The following is a 26,813-nucleotide window of genomic DNA, read 5'->3' on the forward strand; positions in this document are numbered from 1 at the left end:
TTTACCTGGTTTTGGTATCAGGGTTATGCTGGCTTCACAGAATGAGTTTGGGAGTATTCCATCCTTTTCTATACTCTGAAATACCTTTATTAGTAGTGGTGTTAACTCTTCTCTGAAAGTTTGGTAGAATTCTCCAGTGAAGCTGTTCGGGCCAGGGCTTTTGTTGTTGTTGTTGGGAGTTTTTAAATTACCTTTTCAAGCTCTTCTTTTGTTATAGGTTTATTTAGTTGTTCTACCTCTGTTTTGTGTTAGTTTAGGTAGGTAGAGTGTTTCTAGAAATTTGTCCATTTCCTCTAGGTTTTCAAATTTGTTAGAATACAGTTTTCTATAGTATTCTCTTATGGTAGTTTTAATTTCAGTTGGTCTGTTGTGATATCACCCATCTCATTTCTTATTTGGGTTATTTGCTTCCTCTCCTGTTTTTCTTTTGTCAGTTTGGCCTGTGGTTTATCGATTTTGTTGATCTTTTCAAAGAACCAGCTTTTGGTCTTGTTAACTCTTTCAATTGTTTTTCTTTTCTCTATTTCATTTCATTCTGCTCTAATTCTTTTTATTTCCTTTCTTATGGTGCCCAAGGCTGCTGTCTTTCTACTTGTTCGAGTTGTAGGGTTAATGTTTTGATTTTGGCCCTTTCTTCTTTTTGGATGTATGCATTTATTGCTCTAAATTGACCTCTGAGTACTGCTTTTGCTGTATCCCAAAGATGCTGGTAGGATGTGTTCTGATTCTCATTTGACTCTATAAATTTCTTTATTCTATCCTTAATTTCTTCTATAACCTAGTAGTTTTTAAGCAAGGTGTTGTTCAGTTTCCATGTGTTTGATTTTTTTTCCTTGCTTTTTCTGTTATTGATTTTTACTTTTATGGTTTATGGTCAGAAAAGATGTTTTGGATTCTGTTAAGGCTTGCTTTATGGCCTAATATGTGGTCTGTTATAGAGAATGTTCCATGTGCCTTGGAAAAGAAAGTATACTCAGCTGCTGTTGGGTGGAGTGTTCTGTATATGTCTTTGAGATCAAGTTTGTTGATTGTGGCATTTGGATCTTCTGTATCTTTGTTGAGCTTATTTCTGCATGTGTTGTCCTTCACCAAAAGTGGTGTGTTGAAGTCTCCTACTATTATTGTGGAGCTGTCTATCTCTGTTTTCAATGCTGTTAGAGTTTGTTTTACGTATTCTGGAGCCCTGTCATTGGATGCATAAATATTTATTATGGTTATGTCTTCCTGGTGTATTGACCCTTTAATCATTATATAGTGTCTTTCGTGGTGGATTTTACTTTAAACTCTATTTTGTCAGAAATTAATATTGCCACTCCTGCTCTTCTTTGATTGTTGTTTGCTTGATATATTTTTCTCTATCCTTTGAGTTTTTGTTTTTGTCCTTAAGTCTAAGGTGTGTCTCTTGCAGGCAGCATATAGATGGATCGTGTTTTTTTATCCACCGCCACTGTCTGTTTATTGGTGCATTTGGTCCATTTACATTCAGCATAATTATTGATAGGTATGAGTTTAGTGCTGTCATTTTGATGTCTTTTTGTGTTGTTGACGGTTTGTTCCACTTAATTTTCTGTGCTGAGCTGTTTTTCTTTATGTATTTTCGTCGTTGTTCATTTTGTATTTGCTGAGTCTTTATATTTTTTCTTGTTTTTTATTTTGATGTGTAGGATTATTTCCTTTGTGGTTACCTTAATATTTACCCCTATTTTTCTAAGTTTAAACCACTCTTTTATTTCTTTATATCGCCTTGAGTTCCTCTCCATGTGAAAGATCTAGACTACCTTTTTTAGCGCCTCCTTTTTGTTTTAATGTTGTCATCTTTTACATATCGAAGTCTCTGTTTCCCTATTTTCAGTGTTTTAGCTTTGATTTGTTTTTGTGTTTTTCCTGTCTGGGTTGATATCTGGTTGCTCTGCCCTGTGTTCTAGTCTTGGGCTGTTATCTGATGTTATTGATTTTCTAACCAGAGGACTCCCTTTAGTATTTCTTGTAATTTTGGTTTGGTTTTTGCAAATTCTCTAAACTTCTGTTTATCTGGAAATGTCCTAATTTTGCCATCATATTTGAGAGACGATGTTGCTAGATACATAATTCTTGGCTGGCAATTTTTTTCCTTCAAGGTTTTATATATGTCATTCCATTGCCTTCTTGCCTGCATGGTTTCTGCTGAGTAGTCTGAGCTTAGTCTTATTGACACTCCTTTGTAGATGCCTTTTTGTTTATCCCTAGCTGCTCTTAAAATTCTCTCTTTATCTCTGGTTTTGGCAAGTTTAATTATGATATGTCTTGGTGACTTTCTTTTGGGATCTACCTTGTGTGGGGTTCAAGGAGCATCTTGGGATGGTTATCTTCTCATTTTTCACCGTATCAGGGAAGTTTTCTGCCAACAAATCATTAACAATTCTCTCTGTATTTTCTGTTATCCCCCCCATTCTTGTATTCCAGTCACTCATAGGTTATTCCTCTGGATACAGTCCCAAATAATTCTTTGGGTTTCTTCATTTTTAAAAATTTCTTTTATCTGATTTTTCCTCAAACAAGTAGGTGTCAGGTGCTTTATTTTCAGTCTCACTAATTCTGACTTACATTGCCTCAGTTCTGCTCCCATGACTTTGTATTGAGTTGTCTAATTCTGAAATTTTATTGTTAATCTTCTGGATTTCTGTTTGCTGTCTGTGGATTCTTGCAGCCTGTTAAATTTGTCATTATGCTTTAATCTTGTTAAGTTCCTCTGTTGCTTTGTCTGTGTGTTCCTTGGCTTTTTTTGCATTTTGGATGATCTCCTTCCTGATCTCTTGAACTACCTCTGGTAATTCCAAGAAGTTCTCTTCTTCCGGAAAATTTCTTGATTCTTTGTTTTGGGAGCTTGCTGAAGCCATCATAGTCTGCCTCTTTATGTGATATTGACTGTTGTCTCCGAGCCATCAGTAAGCATCTGTTTACTGTGTCCTAGCTTCTTGTTTTGTTTTGTTTTTGTATGCCCAAATAGGCTGCTCGCGTAAACTAGTTTGATTATTGGAGCCTTTGAAGTTCTAACGTCCTGTCACCGGGTGGTTAGATCTGTTACTAGGTATGTGAGCCCAGGGGTCTGTTTACTTTTCTTGTATGGATTCAGCTCAGGTGTCCACATAGTTGGTCACCAAGTATATGGTGCAGGCTCTCACCTACAGTCCTAGACAGGCAGGTGTGATTAGTGTAAGCACAGGTATCTGGCTGCAGTAGGGGGTCACACGCTGAGCAAGGCGGGGGCTGATGGCTGCCCGAGTGTCTAGGAGGAAAGTACATCCCTATTCCCTAGAGCACGTAGGTGGGTGGGTTTTGCAGCTGGACTGTGGCCACCCAGTGCTGTTGGCTGTAAAGACTGCGAGGCACCACTTATTCTTGTACCCCTGTCATGGGTGCCTAGGTGGCATGGGTGTAGCCACCAGTCCTCAGGCCCCTGATGTGGGTGAGCACCCTGCTTAATGGGCAGAGAGGTGTCAAATGTCACAAACCTGCCACTTTACCGTATAGCTGAAAGAGCTGAAGTTAGGCTTCAGGTATATACCCTGTTGTACTGTGCTAATGAGGGCCTACAATGTTGAAATGGGCCCACACAGGACTGCAGGCGTGAAAGGCATGCAAAGTCCATGGACCCTTTATGCCTGTGCCTAGGCAAAAGAGCTGTGCCTACTCTAAGTTCCCAGCTTAGAGGAGCTGGCAGATTATTTTTTCCATTTGTTAATTTGTTCCCAATGGCTCAGGGTGTGTGACGGGTCCTTACTTCCGGCCCAGGGGACTGGGCAATAGCTGAAGCCACCCTGGACCCAGTGCAGAGTGGGGAGGGGGCAGGTAAATGGGAGAGAGGTTTTTCCCAAAGTGGGTGTTTTCTGATCTGTGCAGTAGGTTAGACGCATGTACTTATCTTTTTGCCGATTGAGCGCTGCCTTTCACTGGTTCTGGAGGCTTGAGTAGACTCTCCACTGCTCAGTCTCTCCCGATGTGGAAAGCACGTCCCGAGTACCACTGCGTGCCTCATCGCATGTGCTGGCTGCAGGGTGCTGGTTCCCACCAGGTCAGGTCAGGCAACTCCTTGCTGCTTCTGAACCATCTTTCCCTCCCGCTGCTGCTCACTCCGATTGTTCAACTTTGCCTTTAATGTTCAGGGCCCCTAATCGATTCACTTGTTTTTTTGGGTCTTTGTTGTAAGAGGGACCACTGGAAGCATCTGACTGCTCCACCATCTTGGCCTTTAAGTAGAGAAGAGTGACCACAAATGAGGTCAGCTCCAACCACTGGACATAGTAAAGATCAGGTCTGATCTGGCTTGTGGATCTGGATTATGAGTCTGAGGCCTCCCTAGTCAACCTGCTGTTGACCTGAGCCAGGATATTAGATATTTTTTAATCATAAACTTTTAGGAAATTTGGAGGTAACAGTACAAATAACTTTTTCCCATGGACCATTTGAGATTAAGTTACTGATCTGATGCCTTATCACTTCTAACTACTTTACTGTATTTTTTCTATATTCTCCTATACAGTAAAACCTGTGAAAGCCAGAAACTGTGTAAGGCAGAAATCTGTCAGAGAAGGAAAATGCAAGTATTTTCCACTAACAGAGTGACAGAAAAGTGATTAAGACTGCACCCTGTCAAAGGCGGAAACTTGCAAGACCTGGAAAAACAAGGCAGTCCTATTGAGTTCCGGCTCTCATAGGTTTCACTATATAACCAAACTACAACCACCATCAGATTAACTCTACATTATCACCTTAAATCTGTGATAATAGGTCACCTGACAACTTACATGTATGGCACTTCACAATTTACACATATCCTGGTTTCCAACTGGCCATACAGGCCTGCCTTCTCCATGGAAACTTGATAGTTAAGTGGATGAAAGGCTGCAGGGAGGGACAGAATTCTATTTCTAGTGGTTGAATTTGCATCTGCATTATATCCTGGTTCTAGTATTGATTATAGCCCCAGAACTGAGGCTTTAGTGGTAATGGGTTGCTACATGTCTTAGACAGCAGGCCCATTTCCACATTGTATGTGTAAAAGAATCATCTGGTGAGCTTGTTAAAAATGAAAATTCCTTGGCCCCTCCTCCCGGAAATTGGTTCAATAGGTTGTACCTAGGAATCTACTCCCCCCAACCACCACATACACACCTTGTTACATGTCAGCCTCAGGGGAGCTGTAACTCTGCTCCACCCATCTCCAGCATCCAGGCTGAAGGAGCAGTCCTATTCAGGATAGTGCAGAGATCTGTACTTTCAGTAAGTAAGTCCAGTGATCCTGGACCACACATTGAGCAATGCTGCCTTAAGTAGTTCTCAAAGACTAGTGTGCAGGATGAAACAGCAGTGTAGTTCCTGGAAGATGAATGATTTCACTGCACATCTAAGACTCCAAAGATGATATCCTTTGTTCTGCTCATTTCCTAGGGGCTCACAGATTCTCCCCTATTGTTTAATTCCAAATTATACTAGCAAATAACACCTGCTATGACGTAAGGTGGACATCATTCTTGCTAAAGTAGAGGCTCATCGAAAAAGAGGGACACCACCAATGAGGTGGATCACATAGTGGCTGCAACAGTGGACTCAAGCATTAACAGTCATGAGGATGACGCAGGACTAGGCTTGCTTCCTTCTGTTGTACATAGGGCTGCTATGAGTTGGGTGGGACTGACTTGACGGCACCTAACAAGATGTAATTGGAGCCCTAGTGACGCAGTGGTTAAGAGCCAGGCTGCTAACCAAAAGGTTGCTAGTTCGAATCCACCAACCGCTCCTTGGAAACCCTATGGGGCAGTTCTACTCTGTCCTGTAGGGTCGCTATGAGTTGGAATCAGCTCCATGGCAATGGCTTTGGGTTTTTTTTTTTAATGACATAATTGCTTAGCATCCTTTACTAATATGATTAGACCTCATATTTATTAAGCTCTTATATGTACCAAAAAGGAGCCCTGGTATGCAGTGGTTAAAGTGCATGGCTGCTAACTGAAAGGCCAGTGGTTCAAACCCACCAGCTGCTCTGTGGGAGAAAGATGTGGCAAACTGTTTCCGTAAAGATTTACAGCCTTGGAAACCCTATGGGGCAGCTCTCCTCTGTCCTATGGGGTCGCTGTGAGTTGGAATCGAACTGATGGCAGTGGGTGTGGTTTGGTATATGTCCCAGGCACTCTGCTAAGCACTTCATATTATCTTATTTCTTCCACTATGATTTAGATACAGTTGAGAAAACAGACTTTACAGGTTTCGTATCATGCCCAATGTTATACAGCAAGTGGTAAAACTAGAATCTGAGCCCAGCAACAAGCCTGGATGGCCTGGAAGAACTCAGCTGCGTCACCCTTGAATCTTTAGGTAGCTAGTTCACAGGCCCCAGTGACTTCCTCTAAAGTCCCCAAAGCAAGCTTTTCTCTGAAGCCAATTGTAACCACTGATTTATATGCTGCAAATATTTTCTCCAAATCTGTTGTGTTCTAACGTTGATATTTTCCATCATACAGGAACTTTCAATATTTTTTTGATGGTAAAATCTGTTTTATCTTTTCCCTTATGTCTTTCAGGCTTCTTATTTTTAGAAAAGACTTCCCCACACCAGAGGTATAAAGATAGTCTATATTTTCTTCAGTAATTTTGTAGTTTTATTTTTTTTTTCCACCTAGAATTTTTGTGTAAGCTATGAGGTAGAGTTCTATTACTTTCATAGATAGCCAGTTGTCTCAAAGTACTGTTTATTAAATAATCCATCTCTGCTCCACTTGAAATACCACTTTGATCATAAACTAAATTCTCGTGTACCTGGGTCCATTTCTGGGCTCTGTTTTGTCCCATCAGTTGGTCTCTCTGAGCCCACTCCAGTACCATACTGATTTAATCCATGGTTGATTTGGGGAAAACCAAAATCTTTACAGGAACATGATACGTATTTCATTTGGGTCAACTTACACAATGCTCATATTAGTCTTCAGTTGATTCTCTTAGATTTTATACGTAGGCACTTCTATCATCTGCAGAAAATGACGGTGGTAACTCCTCACTGCCCTCAGAGCTCACAGTGCCAGAACCAGGCTAATGTCCCTGGCTGGTTTCTGACTTCCCTGGGTTTGCCTGTGCTGTGTGATGCTAGAATGCCATTCACCGTTGGTTTCTCACAGAGACCTTTATCTAGATTAGGATGTTTCTTTCTAGTCTTAACTTACAAGAGTTTTAATACGGGATGGATTTTAATTTTTCACCATGTATCTTTTCAGCGTCTATAGAGACTATCGTAAATTTTTCTCTATTAATTGAAGCTGAAATGAAGGCTGGCGAGCAGCTGTACTGCCTCCTGACTCTACAGAGCCCTAGGCCCTGTGCCAGGGAACTGAATGCTTCTGGGAAGGATGTGCCGGAAGTGAAGCTTCGAGGCCTGACAGTAGGGACACTGCTGAAAGCCTTCTCCAGGTGCCCATGGACACAGGGTCTTGGAGGCTTCACTTTCTTTCCAGGGAAAGGAAGTTTACTAGACAAAACCCCCTATGACAGGAAGGGGCTCTTGCGGACAGTGGTGTACAGAGCACAGGAACCAAAGCAGGAGTCGGGTAGGGCAGAGGACTCCCCACACCTGCCGCCACCCCACAAATCAGCACACACACCAAGTGCCCAGTGTGAGATAGGATTTTGGTACCTGAAGTGTCCAATGACCTCTGGCCACAACATAGTGTCCAATCCTTAGAGAGTCCTTCCTGCTGCAGTGCAGCCCCAGGCCAGGTGTGCAGGCCAGGGAGCACTGAGTGGAGCCTCACAGAAAGCAGTTGAGCCTTCTCTTAGGAAAAATGGGGATTCCTTCTCCGCCACCCCCACTGCTGACTCTGGGTCCCCACCCCCCCTTCCAGAGTCACGGTGCTCCTGCTTGTCACACCAGGACAAGCAGTTTCTACATACCCCCAGCACTCCCCTTAGAGCCAGCTCTTGCCTACAGTGACCCTGGTGCACTGGGCTGTTACCCACTTAGCCTCCCCTGACCTCTCCTGTCCCTGCTTCCCCTAATCTTATTTTGGGAAGAGGATGGGGGCTTGAGCCTTGTGCCCAGCTGGGCGGCCGCTCATACCCCAAAGCCGAGTATGGCACCACCCACTCTGACCAATGGCCTCCTCTCCTTGTTCTCACTAGCATCTGCCCTATCTGCCCAGCACTGGGCTTGTGGGTTGCCCCCAAACACAGAAGCAACAATAAACAGGAAATGAGGGCAGAGCCCAGTCTGTCACAGTTCTGAGAGGCAGATCAGGACAAGGTGCCCAGTGTGGCTTATCCAACCTTATCTCATATTAAGAGGCAGTCTCTGTGGGGCCACAAGAAGCCCTAGCCCAAACGGACGCGAAAGGTGGCAATCTCCATGGGCTCCAAGTAGATGTCAGTGCTGTTGGAGGGCGAGGCTAGAGGGTACAGTAATGTCAAGGAGGTTGGCTGCAGGAAACCCACATCCAGGCCATGGAAAAGGCTCCCCAGGGCCACCTGTGGAGAGGAGAGGAAGTGCAGCTGAGCTGGGTGTTGATACACTAGATAATGTAGCTCTTCATTTATTCCACTTGTCACCTCTTTAGGAATCTGGCAGAAGCACTGGCCCCTCTCACTAGCAATATACCTACATGCGCACAGGAGTTTGCCTGCTATCTCAGGTTTACTACACCCCAAAGCCCGTCCATGGATCCCAGCATAGGAACTGTTGTTACACTGAACTATGAGCTCCTTGAAGGCAGGGACCATATCTTGGTTCACTTTGGAATCACAGAAAGCCTGCACGTGTAGACGTTTATCGTGAAACGTCTGAGCCCATGACCGGAGCTTAGCAATCAACAGCATGATGGCATTTGGTGTTTTATTTCTGATGTTTTCCACTTTGCTTAATAAAGGTCCCTACTCATGGGAACACAAGTCCTCAGGCCATGTGCTTTGTCTGGAACTTGCCCTTGCCAAGCTTGGGTAGCTCTGAAAACACATCAACAGCTTCCCCTTTTCTCCTCAGGGAAGTTCCACAGGGTCACTTTCCTCTCCACCCTGTCGCCCCACCAAGCTCCTGCTATGCCATTCACAGAAGCTCCATTTCCCTGCCCCCCTCTCATTCAAACCTGGGCCCTGCTCACCTTGCCTTGGCTTGTGGTACAGTTGAAGCCCAAGTTCTTGGCCTCAAGACCACAGTCAAAACCCTTGCGGTGTAAGAGAAGTGCAGTCTCTGCTGAGGGCAAGGCATCATCCTGGATGATGGGACAAAGGACAGTAAAGGGACTTCAGGGAACCGCAGCATCTTTGCCCCGAAGGACGGACAGAGACAGGAAGTGGTATGAGTGAGGCAAGGCAGGAATATGGCCACAGAGGTACAGGGCTGAGTGGGACACTCACCTCAGCTTGAAGCGTCCGCAGGTTAAGCAGGTGGAAGTCACAGGGCAGTGAGGAAGCCAGAGGATGAAACGAGCGCAGACCAGGGCCTGGTAGCTGCCTCTTGGCTACAGGCAGGGCGAGTGCTGGGGTGTTCAGGTACATGGAGGTCAGGTGGCTGAGAAGGGATGGGTAGCTGGTAGAGCGGCCATCTTGGACCTGAAAATTTGATCCCCAGATGCGGGTAAGGGAGGAAAGCACATCCAGCAGGGCCTTTGGAAGGAGCTTTCCTGATGTGACTGTCTGTGTCTAAGGGGCCCCAGTACCTAACTCCAGGCACTGTTCCTCTAACCCTTCAATTGTGGCCACTTCCCAGGCTACACAGCTCAGAAAGGACTATTTCACTAGGCCATTTATTCTCTACCTCTTTTTTGTTTTTGGCTTTCATATCACTAACATGAGCAACACACTGCCATTAGTCACATCTCCCATCACAAAGTGAGACTCTCAGTGCAGGAAGGAGGATGGAAAAAAGAATGCGTGTTTCACTGTGCAGTACAGGCCTCCAGTTGCGGACGTGCCCTCTGCAGTGCTCTGGCCTTAGGCATGACACTATATCCACAGCGCCAGCCCGCGTTCTTGGGCCCACTGGCCCTATGGCTCTGCCCACCAGGGGCTACTCCCTTGATGGCTCACCTGGACTTCACACTCAGCAGGCCTGAGCTGAGCTTTCCTCCTGAGCGGCTACTTCTCCTCCTGGATTTCTGTCCCAGCACCACTCTCCTGGTTGCCCCGGATCTCACTTCCTCTCCCTTGATCTCCATGCCCAGGTATTGCTAATCCTCTTCCACTCCACCCCTGCAGCGTCCCTCACACCCACCCTGATGTCTCCATCCCATGGCCTGAGTTCAAGCCACCTCCACATCCTGTCTGAACAGCTTTTAAACTGTCACCCCTGCCTCCAGTGTCCTTTTTGCACACCCACCCGATTCCCTGTCCTTAGTGATGTGCTGAGGGCAGTCTCGGCAGCGCCCCTCCCTGCCTCCAGGATAGGTCTACACTCCTCAGCTGGCATTCGGGCCCTCCGCAGTCTGCCCCCACCGACTCCCCCCACCATGCTCCTGCCCAGCACTGACAACAGGATTTCTGCAATAATGGAAACATTCCATAGCTGCACAATACGATAGTCATTAGCCACTTGTGGCCACTGGGCACTTGAAATGTGGCTAATACAAACGAAGAACTGAACTTTTAATTTTATTTAGTTTTAATTAATTTAAATAGCCATATGTGGCTAGTGGCTACCATATTAGACAGCACAGCTCTAGTCTAACTGAATGACCTCATTGTTACTCCCTGTCACACTGTCCCTCCTGCCTCCCACCCCGAGCCTTGGTTCATGTACTTCAATCATAGCCCCATTCATCAAAGCCGAGCTTGGGTGACACCTCCTCTAGGAAGCTGTTCTAGGTCCCCTCAGCCTACAATGCTTTCTCTCTCCTCAGTACCACTGGCACATATCCATTTTCTACCTTGTATTTTTACACGCCTATCTTATATCCCCCACCCCACTGACGAGTAAATTCCTAGGGAGTGGGGTCTGTATCCTATACATTTTTGTGTCCCTCTCAGTCCTTGAAACACAGCAAGTGCTCAGTGTCCATCTGGTAAGAAAGTGACAGAACCACAAAAAATACTAAAAACCAAACTCATTGCCGAGTCAATTCCAACTCATAGCGACCCTATCGACAGAGCAGAACTGCCCCATAGGGTTTCTAAGGCTGTAATCTTTATGGAAGCAGGCTGCCACATCTTTCTCTGTGGAATAGCTGGTAGGTCTGAACGCCAACCTTTTGGTTAGCAGCCAAGTGCTTAACCACTGTGCCACCAGACACTGGAAATGGTGCATGGCAGGCTCTAACTCCCGCCAGCTCCCACTGCAGTTACAGCTTGCTAAGACTAGCTACGCACTCCCACCACTGCCCCTTACCTCTCAGTCACTGCTGCTGCTGGGAGGGATCAAGCCCCTAAACATGACTGCCAGTGTGGAGAAAAAACCAGGCTGGTAGGGGCAAAGGAAACCATGAGATGAGCAGGGTAGAGCAGGGAGAGTTAGAAGATGCTGGGCCAGGAGGGACAAGGAGGGCAGCACAGAGGAAGAGGAAATGAACAGGCAACCGGGTGATGGTGATGCCGGGAGGGAGGTGCCAGGCCACATGAGGTGGACTAGCAAAATGTCAAACTACCTCTCAAGACAGCCCTGCCAACTTCCCACTCTGAGCCCTCATTCAGCTCTACTCTCTCTACCCTTCGTCCAACTCTAGCTATGTTCCTAAGCCCTAGGCTGGAACCCCCAGAGCTACCCACAGGGACTGGCTTGAAGTGGCTCCCTGGGAGTTAGGCCCCGCTTTTACCTCACTGCCCACAGTTCGCCGTTCTAACAGGAGGCGGAAACGGTTGCAGGTTCTCTTGTTGTCCTTGAGCCCTTGGCCTAGGCCCCGGTTGTCATCCTGCATTAACCGCCGGTCCAAGATCACCTCCAGCTGGCCTGGGGAAGTTAACTGTGAGCCCCTGGCCTGCCCCAGACCCCCAGGCAGACACCGATCATTGGAAGAAGAGCCCAACCACAGGCCCTGAGGGAAAAGTCCCTGAGATGAACACAAAGCTCAGTCCCTCAGGAGAGAAAGAAGTCATGGAGCCTGTGAGGGAGCTTAGTGAAGAGATGTTCCTGTGCCCTGATTTTACAGATGAAACGAGGCCCAGAAGAGGGCAGGCTAAGCCTGGTGGTTACTGCCCTGCCCTGTGACTCAGGAGTGCGGCCCAGACAGAGGCACCCAGGCAGGGAGCCACGCTGAGACCAGCTACATAAAACAAAACAAACGCGCAAACAAGAATCAACAGCCACCAGTTGTGTGGCTGCAGATCCCCAATCTGGGGCAGGCTCTCCCAGGTTGGGGCAGATTTTGCTGTGACTAAAACCCAGGCTCTCCTGCTCTTGCTCCGCATGGGTCAGTCAGGGAGCCCCAGCAGGCCAGACCCAAACCAGCGGTCTCAGTGACAGGGAGGCACAGCCAGCTCGCCAATCAGGCACAGCTCAAATTAGGTGTCATTTGGGGGTGGGGGAAGAGATGACAGGTGATTTACCTGTGCTTTCCTTTTAAAAATATGCTTGGGAAGGGGCTCAATGCAATGTGTTGGAATAAGGGTTTTCCCCAGAACCTGTTTTTCTTAAGGACCCCTTGAGGGGGCCCACACCAACTTCTCCCACACAGATGGCCCTCTCTTCTCTTTCATCTCCCCAGCCCTTATTCTGACTTTTGTAGTTCTCAGTCTTTTTACCCTGAGCTATCACATGGGGTTGCCATGAGCCAGAATCGACGGGATGACAACTGACAACAACCAACGTCACTGAGAGATATCTGAAGACTCTAAAAGGGGCCCCTTGGATATAAAACAACCACAGGGGGCAGAGAGAAATAATCAACTGGGGATACTAGGCTATAGTTAGGAATCAATGAGATCGACAGACCCACAGGATATTTCTGCAACTGGCTGCTCCTGGGGAAAGGGGCGGGGCAGCCACAATCCCTCCACAGGAGTCAAGTCCCCACAGCCCTCACTCACCAGCCCATGGGCAGAGCCTGGCCCTGGCACTGTCGGCTCGGCCCTTCACAAAGGCTCAGTCCCGCAAATGAAGACCCCAGGGCCTCCGAGGTCACCAAGCCCAAGCTGTTCATTTTACCCTGAGGATATGGGAGCCACTGAGGCACGCCCAGAGTTACCAGGCAGGCAGTGCTCCTCAATGCCCTTGTTCTGGGTCTTAAGAAAGTCACTCTCTTTTAATGACCGTTAAAAGGAAAACAGAACATTTTTTTCTCCTTTCCTAAACATTTCATTATGACACTGAATGCACTTTTCAGATGATCCCTACTTCCACCCCTGGCTAAGGGAAGGAGACTGCACACCTCAGTTGAGAATCACTGTTGGATACGTGATGCTTCTTAGGGGACCTGATAAGGCACCCACCACCCCAGCTGCCTCCACTGCTGCCTCCACCAGGGCTGTAGGTGACAGCAGTTGTCTGCCTTTCTCCTACTCCCCTTATGTGACCAACAGCAGCTGTTAACAGCTTGGCCCTGCCCAATGACGGAAGCCACGCAGACAGCAAAGAGGAGGGGGAGGCCTGTGTGGCAGGAGGCCTGGGGGTGGGATGGGCTTCTCTTTGCCCTACTCACCATTGCCGAGGCTGGAGACACCCAGGGCTTGGGCAGTGTGCAGAGTGAGGCGGTTCTTCATGTCCTGGATGTAGGCCATGACGGGCATGGGGTAGAAGTTGGCCTGGAGAGGCAGCTTCTTCAGATACCGCCGTGGCTGTACCTGTGGGGACAAGACTAGCAGAGCAGGGCAGCTGGGCACCATTTGCTCCCAAGGGGCCCCCGTATAAAGATGCCCTTGATCACTCTCGTTTCGGATTCCTCCCTCTCTCTCAGGGCAGACCACCCCTCTAAGACTGTGATGGAGGCAAAAAGCAGAGTCCAAGGCCAGCTCCGTGGGGTCTCTGGGGCCCCCGGCCCAAGGAATCACCTGAAAGCCATTGAGGTCAGTGAAGAAGGTGCCCTGGCTGTCAATGTCTGTGTGCAGGCGCAGGGCCAGCTCCTTGTTGATGTAGTCCCGGATATCCACCAGGGACGACATGTCCAGAGATAGCCCCTCCACCCCTGGGCACAGGGACAAGGGGAGAGAAGGACAGGGGTGAAGACCAGCCACAGCCTGAGCGGCTGTGAGAAATCAAGGCTGAGCCAGGAGAGGTTTGGCCCAACTCCCCCAGCTAGTCCCAGAGCATTCTTGGTGACCGTTTCTCCAAGACTTAAACATCCCCATCTGGAAAGTTACATTTGTTGGGAACAAGAAATTTACCTGCCAGTCTGAATGGAGAAGGGGCAAAAGGAAGAGCATGGCAAGCTCTGTGGAGCCCACAGCTCTTCCCAGAGGCCCCCCTCACCTGGCAGATTGTAAAGCCGGACCACCTGGTGAATGTGCTCGTAGTAGGCAACCACCTCTGAGAAGAAAGGGCCTTCAGTGACACGCAGCACAGGAGGGTCCTTGGGGACATAGGGCTGGGGAAAGAGCAGGTGGTGGCTGAGCCCACAGCACAGGGAGCAAAGCTGGGAAGTGCAAGCCTAGGCTTGGGCAAGGGAAATACTCGTTCCCAGCAGGCTCTGGCCTGACGCCCCTGAGCGGAGCTGGACCCAAGCCCCCAGTGAGAGCCTCCCAGTGTTATGGACTGAACTGTGTCCCCCAAAGATGTGTCGTAAATCCTAACCCCTATACCTGTGGGTGTAATCCCATCCGGGAGTAGGGTTTTGTTATGTTAACAAGGCCCTATCAGTGTAGAGTTTGTCTTAAACCTAACTACTTCCGAGATATAAAAAAAAACGGATTAGACACAGAAGCAAACACAAACGGGGAAAAGATCTCCAAGCAACTCCGAGAAGAACTCTAGAGAAACTGAGACAAGGATTTTTCCCCAGAGCAGACAGAGAGAAAGCCTTCCCCTAGAGCCAGTGCCCTGCCTTTAAGACTCCAAGCCTCCTAAAATGTGAGAAAATAAATTTGTTAAAACTACCATTTGTGGTATTTGTTACAACAGCACTAAGAAACTCAGACAGAACTGGACCCAAGTCCCCAGTGAGAGTCCCCCAGCCACCCTACCTGCCAGAGGCAGCAAAGGCAGGGACCACCCTGGAGGAAGGCAGGGCCTCCGGTACCCTCCTCCTGGTAGATCCATGCCCCTCCTCACCGCCTCAGTTCATCTGTCTCCGCACGCCTTCCTTGCAAGGGAGCCCGCCCAGGCCCCAGTGGCTGTGTGAGGTGTCTTTAGGGTACCTTGGCCTCGCCATCAGGCAGGAAGAGGTAGGCTCCGCTCTTGTCTTTGGACGTGCGGGTGCCGTAGACGAGGAACTCCACGTCCACCCGCTGCTCCTGCTCCTCATCCACCCTTCGGATGCTCTGCCAAAAAACACAGCCCTGACCCCTGGCCCCACCCCAGCACATCAGGCCTGCCCCCAGGAGGGCACGGACAAAATTCCCCAAGGGGCCAAGCCCAGCTTCCCCGTGCTGGTAGCTGGGAGCTGAGATGCCCACACCTACGTCCACCTTCCGTCAGCGGGCAGGACAGCCCTGGAGACAGCTCTGCACTGCTCCAGGACCCCTGCTCCGCCAGCTCTCCCAACACACGCCCCTCCTCCAGCCCGGGCCCTTCCCCACCACCCCTGGCCCTTTACCTTGAGGAGCCCAGTAAGGCCTGAGAACCAGACCTGCATGTAGCGGTTGCTGAGGGTGAAGTCTGTGGTGCCAGAGTCAATGACGCGTACCGGGAACACTTCATGCTTGCTGACGGACAGCTGCCGGCCGTGTAGGTAGATGCGCACAGAGGAGGGCAGGGTGCGGTGCCCGTCCAGGCCCTGCTGCAGCTGCAGCACGCCGAGGCCCAAGGCTGGCAGGCGCACGGGCACAGACACCTGCTGGCACAGGAGGAAGAGGAAGCATGGGCCACACAGCAGCAACAGTTCTAGATGCAGCCCTGCGATTCTAGTCCAGGCAGGTCTGCTTACTGAAAGGCCCAACACCCACCCTCCCAGGGCCTCTGTCCCCACCCCCGCCCGCCGATGGTGGAGGTGACATCATTTGCCCCTTCTTCCTTGTCAAACTCTTAAGAGTCTCAAATGATACTTGAAAAACTATGAGGTGATAACCACACGTTAAAACTTTCAATAAATATCTGTTACGTGAATGAATGACCAGGACGTTACAAATGTCATTTTTACTATTATCGTTACCACAAAAACCTTCATCTTCTTTCCAAGGACAGACTCCATTTGCAAGGGTGACTGTCCTCTGGGCAACCCTCTCCCCAAGATTCCCACCCCTAAGCTGGGGAGTAAGCAGTGCCGCAGCAGGAGGGTGAGCAGCTGGTGTCGGTGGGTGGAGGGAGGACCTGCCTCACCTGGAAGACGTCGGGCGCCATGTCCGTGGCAGAGCTCCAGTGCGCACTGATCTGCACGGCCAGGGGTTGGCCCTCCTCTGAGAGCACACGCACCCAGGGTGAGTTGACCAGCAGGGATACCACGCTCAGCCGCTCCTGATCCAGTGCATTGAATAGCACCACATACCTGCCAACATAAGGCGGGCTGACGCAGGGGGCAGGGGTTGGGGGCAGGGGGAGGGAGGGAGGCGCTAAGAGCCTCAGGTGGGTCTCTCTCTCAGCACTAGGCCTGGTGTGGCCCACCTGGGTGAGGAATCCAGCTGGAGGACGGTGCGCTCTGGCAGGGCATCGTGATTTAAGCGGGTGTCATCCTGGGTGGGAAGGGAAGAACCATCCTGCGGTTTGGCCTGACCCCGAGTCCCACCTCCTCCCTGTGTGCCCACCCCCTCAGCACGTCCTGGATGCGGATCACCAGCTGTCCTGGACTCAGAACTCTCCTTCAAGGCAGGGAAGAAACAGGGGAGTGCCACCCTCACACAACAGCTCTCTGGACCACCCCCCCCACCCCCACCCCACACATACCTCCGGGGCAGGGCTTACCATCTGGAGGAAGGGTGCCGCGGGGTCAAAGTGGTAGGTCTCCTTGTCTCCCAGCACCAGATAGTGAGCTGCGTTGATGATGACCTGCTTCAGGCTGACCAGGGATCGCAGAAGCCTGTGGGCGGGCGGAAGACAGACTATGGAGAAGATGAGCAATGCAGGGCCCGCAAAACACCGCTACAGTGAGGTTGTCCGCCCTGCCAGCAGGACAAGCTCCCAGCCGGCCGGCCTGCCAGTTGGCTGCCACATCCATCCTTTCCTGGGAAGGTGGGCAGGGGCTGTGGAGCTGATGGAGGAGAGGAGAGGGTCCCACCTGACCCCGTAGTCCACCACGACTGCCTCCTTAGCGGTGCCAGTGATGGCATCGTGGTGCTGGAAGAGGCCCAGAGTGCGCCGAGCTTCCGTCAGAAGGGCAAAGTTGGAGAGCGGGTACTGGCTAGCCATTCCAGAGCGGCGGGCGTGGGCCACAGCCAGACTGTACAGAATCTCTGCCCCCCTGCCCAGAGAGAGGAGTCAGCCACCAGCCAGCACAGTTCCCCAGGGTCCCACCCTCGCTCTCCAAGCAGGAGCTTGATCCCCTTCTTCCCCACCACTTTTCTACCTGCCTTGGTCTCTACACCCTTATATTCCCTGTTGGATCCAGCCCCTCCCCAAGCCCTCCTCCCACTACCTCCAGCCTGGGAAAGGGGGTTCTCACCGCAGGTGGGCTTCCAGAACGCGGTCCAAGCTCTTGTAGAAAGGCCGAGAAGTGTAGTAACCTGTCCAGTAATGATCCTCCCGGTCCGCATAGGAGAAGAAATCCCCGCTCAGCACAGGAAACCCTGGAGGCCGAGCCCCTGGCTCCATCCCTGTCCTCTTGTACAGAGCATCAAAATAATCGGAGAGAGTGCCGAACTGGGCCTGTGGGGACCCCAAAAACCCACTCTCGTCAGTTCCAGAGCCTCGTGGGAGTTGTGGCCACAGTGCTGCAGTGGGGGGTGAGGGCAGGGGCTGTGCCTAAGCAGAGGCTGTCACCATATGTCACCCTCTCTAGCTTCACAGAGAAGCTGGGAGCCAGGGAGAGAATTCTTACAAGGAAAACCCTGCTAGAGTTGGAATGAGCCCTGCTTTGGAGCCGGTAATGGGGAGCACAGACCGTCACAGAAGGACGGGGCTGCAGCACTGCTGAGGCCTCTCCCTGGCTGAGCCCCCCACACCTGCACATGGAGGTCGGGTTTGCTGTTGAGGAAGTCAAAGAGCCGCTGGTAGTTGAAGAACTGGGCGTCCCACTCCTGCGGCTTGTCATAGCGGAAGTCGTCACCGAGTGGCACCAGGAGGACATTGCTTTGGAAGAGCCGGGACTTCTTCCGGTACTGGTCCAGAAGAAGGGCTGCCCTGCGGGTGGGAAAGGGCAGAACCCAACATGAGGACTCAGCACCAGGGCGTCCCCACGGAGAGCCATCCCTGACTTGGCCCCCTGAAACACCCCTATCAAGAAGCCCTTCCGCCTTCATGTGAATACTCCTGGGAGGGAAAGCCCAGCCCCAAAGGGACCCAGTGTTCTCCAGACGGTTCTGACAACCTGAGAGGTCTCCCTTAAGCTACGCTGGAATTTATGGCTTCAATTCCCTGACCCTAGTTCTGCTCTCTGACACTATATACAAGTCAATCTTTCTTCCCACGATCATTCTTCAGATCTATCAAAAATGTGCTCACATTCCGTGCTTTCTCCTCAGGCTCTACAATCCCAGCTCCCCCATCTACATGGTTCCCACACAGCACTGTCTGGAATCTGCTCACTGTCAGCTCCCTGACAGCCCCAGTGTGCCAGCGATCCTCAGAGTGAGGGGCCTAGCACTGGGTACAGGAGCCCAGGGTGGGCAACCAGCAAAGGGAGGACAAACCACCCCTCAGTCTGGCCTAGAACTTCCCTGGGAGCAGTGTGTCCCCATGGCCGTGTTTGGCAGCCACCACACCGTCCCAAACTGTGCTTAATGTGACTTATGGTGTTCTCTGTAGATGTGGCTGAGACAGCCCTTTTCTTCTCATCCTGAACCTTCATATTCTGCTTTCTGAAGCTAAGCTACATTCATCTCAAATGAATCTTATTTGGTTGGATGTGACCCACATCCCAACCTGCTGAGATCTTTTGGGATCTGGGCTCTGACACTCCAGCTTCATCGTGCCCACCAGTGTGTGATGCAGCACAAGTGGGAGTGAAGAGCCTGGGCTTGGTGGCCAGACCACGCCGATGCCACCTCTGCACTTACTCGCTGAGTGACTTTTGGCAAGTTACTTAACCTCTCTGTGCCTCACTTTCTGTAAAATAAGGATAACATCAGTAGCCATATATCCTCATAATGTTACCAAACCAAACTCGTTGCCGTCCAACCAATTCCAGCTCATAGCGACAATGTAGACCCTACAGGACAGAGTAAACTGCCCCATGGGGTTTCTAAGGAGTGTCTGGTGGATTCAAACTGCTGACTTTTTGGTTAGCAGCCAAGCTCTTAACCACTGCGCCACCAGGGCTCTCTCATAATGTTAAGAGGAGTAAAATAAATTGAATGAGCTCATATTTGTAAAGTACTTAGAACACTGCCTGGCACACAGTAAACCAAACAAAACCAAACCCGGTGCTGTCAAGTTGTTCCGACTCATAGCGACCCTATAGAACAGAGCAGAACTGCCCCACAGGGTTTCCAAGGAGTGGCTGGTGGGTTCGCACTGCTGACCTTTTGGTTAGCAGCCAAGCTCTTAACCACTGTACCACTAGGGCTCCAACTACATATTTAAAAAAACAAACACAGTTGCCGTTGAGACGATTCTGCCTCATGGCGACTCCATGTGTGTCACAGAAGAACAGTGCTCCACAGGGTTTTTGGAAATAGATTGCCAGGTCTTCCTTCCAAGGCACCTCTGGGTGGACTCGCGCCTCCAACCTTTTTTCAGTTAGCAGCTGATCGCATTAACCACCCAGGGACTCCCACCTATTGATGCAGTCGATTCTGACTCATAGTGACCGTACAGGACAGAGCAGAACCGCCTCATAGAGTTTCCAAGACGGTAAATCTTTATGCAAGCAGACTGCCACATCTTTCTCCCACGGACTGGCTGGTGAGTTTGAACAGCCACTCTTTCAGTTAGCAGCCAAGCATTTAATCACTGTGCCAACAGGGTACTTTCAGGGACTCCTAGAAACTATATATAAGCATTTGTTATTTTCTGTATTTCACCCAGATTGCTGGTAAAACCAACGGAAAAATAAAGCTCTCTAACAGATCATTAGAATCCCCTTCTTCTTTTTAGACCACCCTAGTAATTGGCAGGTGATGGGTATCACAGCTGAACCAGCCACCAATCTACTTAACTGTACTGGCTTAACCTGTGCTTTCCTATTTTGCTCTCAAGAACATCAAAAGAGGATGCTTCAAATACCACCTTTCCCTGCTTTATCAGTCCAGTAATCTGTTCAAAAGAGAAAATGCAGTTCTCTCTCTCGGATTGTCCTCTGTAAACCTAGGCCGGCAACTTTAGATCCCAGTTGCTACTTTAAGAAAAACCAGGCTTGAATAGCCCTAGATTCTTGCCTGGAGCCAGCATTTAGGTTTCTGGATTCTGGAAACAAAAGACGCTTCTTTCCCCTTCGGTCACGTTTCACCTCCTAGACATCATGGAAATCTGAGCATTGCAACACGAAAACCAGTTCAACTTGTTATATTCTTAAGGCCACTCGGTTCTGGCTAAACCTCTGTTTCGATCATTCTTCATCAGCATTTTCCCAGCGGGGGGGCTGACTTTAGCAATAGTGAAATCTTTAGGGGGTCCCTAAAGGTTCTCTCAAAGAGAACAGGTCTTTCCTTGGAAGCTGAGGTTGTTTGCTGGGACTGAGGTGAATCTGAGGATCTCTAGGAGAATGGGATTCCCGGTCAACTGACCTCTGAGGATGCTGGTTAGATTAGGGCCAAGTCAGAATGCCCAGGCTAACTTCGGGCTTATTAGCCTATGGTCTACAAGAACTGTACTTAATCTGAGATTCATTCACCTGAGTTAGTCAACTGGCTCTAATAGTTTGCTGGGACACTTGTATGCATAATCATTTGGGGAAACTAAAAACATTCTAAGGAAGGTAATTCCTCAGAGCCCTGCCAGCTTTCCAGGGAGACTTAGTATGGGGCCACCACCAAAACTGCCATGGGCCTGAACCCATCACCCAAGCCCAACTCCTCCATTTTATGGAAGCTCAGCCATGGCCGGGCTGAGTCAGGCAGCCCCCTTATTGGGAAAGCCCAGCCCAGAAGCCAGGTCTCTTGACTCCTCCATGGGGTGTAGATGGCAACACCACACGCAGCCCAGAGCTGGAAGCAAATACCTCTCAGCCACATTGGCCTCCGTGATGGCCCGGGGAGGCACCTTCCAAGGGCAGTTGATGCGGCCACCAGGCAAGCGTTTGAAATCAAACTGGCAGCAGATCTTGGGATCCGGGCCACAGGTGTGGGGGACATCATAGCTGTAGAAGGGCATCATGTGGCAGAAGATATCTGTGCTGGAGTCTGAGTCTGTGGAAGACACACTGTGCAGTCAGCTGCCGGCAGGCAGTCTCTGGAGCTGGGCACAGGGACACCGAAGGGCGAGGGTCTGGGCTGGTTAAAGGCAGCCCTGACAGAAGGCACGGCTCCAACTGGGCTTAAGGCTGTAGAGGACATGCAGGCCAGGGGTCAGGACACAGGGAGGGCCCAGAGCCCATGGATCTGCCAGGGTGGTGACCCACGGTAGGCTCAGGCCCTTGGGAACAGCCATCAGGCTCTGTAGAGCGCAGAGGTCAATGTGACCCCGCCTAAAGTGAAGGAGTGACCGCTTCTGGCAGCCTGTCCCAGTGCTTGTGGTCTGGTCTGAAGAGCCAAAGACCAAAACCAAACCGGCTGCTGTGGAAGTGATTACGACTCATGGCGACCCCATCTGTTATAGAGTACAACTGTTCCATACGGTTTTTGTGGCTATAATCTTTACGGCCGACCTGTTGATGTGGAGTCAATTCCAACTCACAGCAACCCTAAAGGACAGAGTAGAACTACCCTATAGAGTTTCCAAGGTTTTAATCTTTATGGAAGCAGATTGCCACATCTTTCTCCTGCAGAGCAGCTGGTGGGTTCAAACCACCAACCTTTCAGTTAGCAGCTGAGTGCTTAACTGCTGCCGCGGGAGAAAGATGTGGCAGTCTACTTCCATAAAGATTACAGCCTAGGAAACCCCATGGGGCAGTTCTACCTTGTCCTATAGAGTCACTATGAGTCAGAATCGACTTGACTGCAACGGGAATCTTTATGGAAGCAGATCAACAGGCTTTCTTCCGCAGTGCCGCTGGGTGGGTTTGAACCACCAACCTTTAGGTTAATAGTTGAGCACAAACCATTTGTGCCACCCAGAGACCTTTGGTCTGAAGAATAGCAGGGGCATAATATCCCTGCTCTTCCCCAGGGAAAAACATGTTCTGGTGGCCCCTCCACCCCACCTGGCCTTACCCCATGTCTGCCTCCACATGAACTCCAGGCTGTGGGTGGCAGCAAAGTGCTTCTTGATGGCATAGTGCACCCTCTGGATCAGCATGCTGGTCAGGTTGGCACGGCGTAGCAGGTAAGGCATGGTGGAGCTGTGTCCAAAGGGGTCCACTGCCCAGCCAGAGCGTGGGGTTGCACCTGGGCAAGGGCACAGAAGTCAGAGGCCCTGAACACCTCAAGCCTGGCCTCTCCGCCTCCTGGATGCTGGGGCCTCAGCTCCTGCCTTGATGGACAGTGGTCAAATGCCATTCCACCAGGCCCACACTGGTGGAATTCACCTAGAAAGGAACCCCCCCCAACATCCCTGTGCCTTACAGTACCCTGATGTCCTCTGGGCCCCATCTACAGGGGCAGGCTCCTTTTTCTGAGCCTGGACTTACCGAGGTTTTTCTCCAGCCACTGGTGGCCCTCGATGAGCTGGTCAATCAGTGCAAAGTAGTGGGAGTTGGCTTCATCAGGCATCACCCAACCTCCTGTTGCAATCTCCAGCTGCCCGTTTCCCACCAGCCTGTAGTCGGGGACTCATGCTCAGCATAGGGTGGGGACTCTTTCCCAGGCCTGGTCCAGAACTACCAACCAGAAGATGCTAGGGCTGTATGCAGCCTTGGGGAGCCAGTGCACCAAACCCAGGACCACGAGAACAAACACACGCGCTCCCCTTCCCTCCAACCACCCTCTATGCTGTCCTACATCCTGCTTATCTCTGGAACTCTATCCATGCTTTTAGGACTACAGCCCCATACTCCCTCTTCATTTATGCTCACACAACTTTAATCTCTCCTACTAAATCACCAGTTGTTGTCAATTCCAACTCATAGCAATTCCATGTGTGTCAGAATACAACTGTGCTCCATAGGGTTTTCAATGGCTGATTTTTTGTTAAGTAGGCTGCCAGGCCTCTCTTCAAGGCACCTCTGAGTGAACTCAAACCTCCGACCTTTCAGTTAGCAGTCGAGTGTGCTAACCGTTTGCCCCACCCAGGGCCTCTCTATACCAGATGTTGTTGTTGTTGCTAGCTGCCGCCAAGCTGGCCACCAACTTATGGTGACGCCATGCACAACGGGATCAGACCATTGTGATCTATGGGATTTTCACTGGCTGATTTTCAGAAGTAAATCTCCAGGCCATTCTTCCTAGTCTTAGCCTGGAAGCTCTGCTGAAACCTGTTCAGCATCATAGCAACATGCAAGCCTCCCCTGACAGATGGGTGGCAGCTGCTCATGAGGTGCACTGGCTGGGAAGGGAATCCAGGTCTCCTGCACGGGAGGCAAGAATTCTATCACTGAACTACCACTGCCCTCTCTCCCGAGGCTAGCAGCCCTCAAACCAATCCTTGCCTTCTCATTCTCATCCCCTCTACCATCAGCCCGCCACGGTTCCCCTTGCCTCACACTGCCACCTTGGCACCTACAGCTTAAGGCGAGACCTATACACCCAGATGTGGGGCCCAGATGACCTTCCTCCATTCCTTTTGCTCCTAAACAGCCCTCCTATGACTCCTCGATTGACACTGGCCTTCGGACTGCTGCTCTCTTTTGGGCATTGATGTTGTCCCACCACTTGGCAAAGAAGGAGACCTCCGCCCAGAGGAAGCGCCGCCGGGGGTCCTCCTGCAGCTTGGACACCATGCTATTGAGGATGTGCTGGGTCTGCTCTGTGTAGTACTTGTCAAAGGTCTTGATCCAGCCTGGGGGGGAGGAAACAGACCCCTGAGGATTCCACCATCTCCTTCAACTGTCCCTCCCACACTCTGGCCAGCAGAAAGCCCGCTCTGCACCCCAGCTCCCAGGGGCCTGTGGGCCCTCACCTGGGTCATTGTGAGAATGGGGCACCACAAACACCTGCAGGTCTTCAGCATCCCAGTCGTGTGGGCTGTAGGAGATGTCAAAGCCTTGCTTCCACACACCGCCATCCACGTTGTCAAACGGCAACTCCTCCGACACAGTTAGCATCTGCCAGGCAGGAGAGCAGCTCAGGGCCCCATCCATGGCTACTGTGGGTCCCTGCCACTCTGACTCTTACCTGGAGGTCTGGCTTCTGGCCCCGGGCCCCCAAAGCAAACTGGCAGTCCTGAGGGGAGATGGAGAAGAAGCTGGGCCGGGGTTCCGGTGGCACCACCCAGGAGCCATTGGCCGTGTAGTAGGGCAGCAGGGCCGGCGGGCCCTCTGCGTTGGCCGTCAGCTCCAGCACGGAGTCCTTAATGTGGCTGATGATCTCATGGTTCTCCTCCAACAGCTGCTCCAGCTGCTCAATGCGGTTCTGCAGCACAGAAATTTGGCTCTGCCAAGAAACCAGAGCAGTCACCCACAGCCCCTTGGGTCAGAGAGGATCTCGGCTTGGGGCACACCACCTAAGGCCCAACTAGGATCCTTCCCTCCTCAAAAGAAGCCAGGAGCACGAATCTACGAGGATGGACGGGTCTGGTCAGATAAGGGAAGACGTGCAAACCACTACTGAGGACCACCATCCATGTGGGTTGGGAGTACCATCACCCTGTAGCTCAGGGATGGCAGAGATCTTCTCTCACATGCCTATCCTGAACCATCGGCGTTGGCTGTCTCGAGCACTATGCTGAGAAGGACCGCATCAAGGCTTAGTGGGAAAGAATGCTCCAATCCATCAATGCCTGCCAAGAATTCAGGACAGACTAGCGATGCATACTGCCATTTTTCTTCTTTTTGTCATCACTGTTTTTCGCTTGGGGCTTCTAGAAAACCTGCCTACTGGGAAGGAATGCTACCGTCCTGGGCTGATGTGACCCTCCTGTTTGGGGGATAACCTGAGTCCACTGTCTTGTATTTGAAGAGGTCAGCAACCAGCCATGACTCACCCTGGGGAAGTTTCCACCATTCTGGTGCCGAGTGGGATCGTGCTGCACTCGGTCCAGCATGAGGTAGAGTGCGAAGACAGCCACGCAGAAGATAGCAGCCCCACACACTGTCACCTGCTTTTTCAGCTTCATTCTGGCCTCCACACACACCTGGCAGAAGGGACACCACCTGTAGCACTAGTATGCAAAATCTCCGTCTTTCACCAAATGCCCAACGACATCCTAAGAGCTGCTCCCCAGGAACACTTAGTTGCCTGACTCCAAAAACAGCAAGCTTCTCAGCCCTAGATCCCAACACGGGCTGTGAACTTGATTTTATTCTCCTGACCAAGACTCAGCAAACAAAAGTCTGTAGCACATCTGGGGCCGGTCCTGCCTGGTCCTAGTAGCAGTTCTGCCATAAAGTGGAGATGATGCATGCTGTCTCTCTCTGAGGCTGATGCCATAAAAATTGTTTTGGATAACAAACTTCCCATACTCTGACTCCAAGAGTTTACACCATCTCCTGAAATAACCAGCTTCCCCGTTGAGCCTATCTACAAGAACAGCACAGGCTGGCCAGAGAAAGCGTGTGTCCATTCTCCTTGGCCATGTGCTTCCAGTTCTGGAGGAACAAACTGGTACCTATTTTGTGTAGCTAAAAGGGTAAGAGACTGGCAAGTAAGCCTCTCTGCCTGCCCCTTGAAACAGACAGGCACTCATCAGAAACAGCTCCTCTCTCCTTAAGAAGACAAAATGAATAAAAACAAGAAAGAAAGATAATTATGTTTCTAACATAAAGCAAATCCTACGTCTTCTCCGTTAGTTCTGATTCTTGGGCTTAGTAACTTGCAGCCGAGGCTTACGGAGCACTTAAGGGACCCCTGGGAAGGACCCTGGCAGCCAGCACTGAAGCTCAAGGTCCTCTGGGTAGTGAAAGGCTGGGCATAGCTGCTTGGTTGTGGGCAACTTCAGGGCACCGCACCACCCGCAGCCCCCACTTGCCTGCTCAGAGGGGGAAGGATGCTAGCCGCTGGGCCGAGCGTAGGGCGGGAGCCGCCGCTTCAGAGTCTGTTCCGCGGGCCCTCGGGCCGAGGAGCTCTGTTGCCTCTGCGTTGTGCCCTACTTAGCGCGATCTGATTCCGCTCAGGAGCCTGCGGGCTATATTTTTAGCCCTTGGAGGTTGGGTCCAGGCCAAAGCGGGTGGAGCTGGCGAGAAAGAGTTGGATCACCGGAGAGTCAGCACCTGCAGCCCACCGGGCCTCCTCCCGCTCCCCTGGGCCGCGGCTCTCCCCTACTCTGCCGGCCCCTGCGACCGCAACAACAGCTGCCGGGCTCAGAACCTCGGACCCTCCGACTCCGCAGCGCGGCTCGCGCTCCTGCCGACCCGGCCCGGCCGCAGCCGCCAGAGCCCTCCCCGCGCCCGCCCGGTGCTTTACCGTGTGCTGCCGGCCTCCGCGCCTCTCCGGGCCCCGTCGGCCCCTCCGCCGCCCTCACATCCCCTCGGGGGGGCCCCGAGGCAGCGACGCAGGCC

At 50.9% G+C, this 26,813-nt stretch overlaps 1 protein-coding gene across 1 annotated transcript; it reads right to left on the reverse strand.

Annotated features, from left to right (window-relative positions):
• Positions 1 to 6,061: 6,061 nt before the first annotated feature.
• On the reverse strand, positions 6,062 to 25,472 carry MAN2A2 (mannosidase alpha class 2A member 2). Its single transcript, XM_023725954.1, has 22 exons — positions 25,301 to 25,472; positions 24,493 to 24,750; positions 24,278 to 24,422; positions 23,986 to 24,157; positions 22,851 to 22,978; positions 22,435 to 22,608; positions 21,285 to 21,471; positions 18,130 to 18,307; positions 17,631 to 17,833; positions 17,247 to 17,429; positions 16,934 to 17,048; positions 16,637 to 16,704; positions 16,355 to 16,520; positions 15,633 to 15,869; positions 15,235 to 15,357; positions 14,351 to 14,465; positions 13,933 to 14,066; positions 13,584 to 13,725; positions 11,763 to 11,896; positions 9,373 to 9,567; positions 9,117 to 9,227; positions 6,062 to 8,487 (listed from the first exon to the last, which is right to left on the reverse strand). Exons 1-22 carry the CDS (start codon positions 25,430 to 25,432, stop codon positions 8,335 to 8,337), a joined length of 3,453 nt encoding a protein of 1,150 aa, XP_023581722.1. The 5' UTR covers positions 25,433 to 25,472; the 3' UTR covers positions 6,062 to 8,334.
• Between the last annotated feature and the right edge of the window lie 1,341 nt (positions 25,473 to 26,813).

Source organism: Trichechus manatus, unplaced genomic scaffold (genome assembly GCF_000243295.1).
Source record: "Trichechus manatus latirostris isolate Lorelei unplaced genomic scaffold, TriManLat1.0 scaffold00009, whole genome shotgun sequence".
NCBI classification, from domain to species: domain Eukaryota; kingdom Metazoa; phylum Chordata; class Mammalia; order Sirenia; family Trichechidae; genus Trichechus; species Trichechus manatus.

Excerpts from the sequence above, each read along its gene's own strand:
- MAN2A2 (XM_023725954.1), bottom strand. The coding sequence starts at position 25,432 with ATGAAGCTGAAAAAGCAGGTGACAGTGTGTGGGGCTGCTATCTTCTGC. Across the intron at positions 24,423-24,492 it reads GCCAGAAGCCAGACCTCCAG|ATGCTAACTGTGTCGGAGGA; the intron begins GTAAGAGTCAGA and ends CCTGCCTGGCAG. Across the intron at positions 15,358-15,632 it reads GCCTTACTGGGCTCCTCAAG|AGCATCCGAAGGGTGGATGA; the intron begins GTAAAGGGCCAG and ends GTTTTTTGGCAG.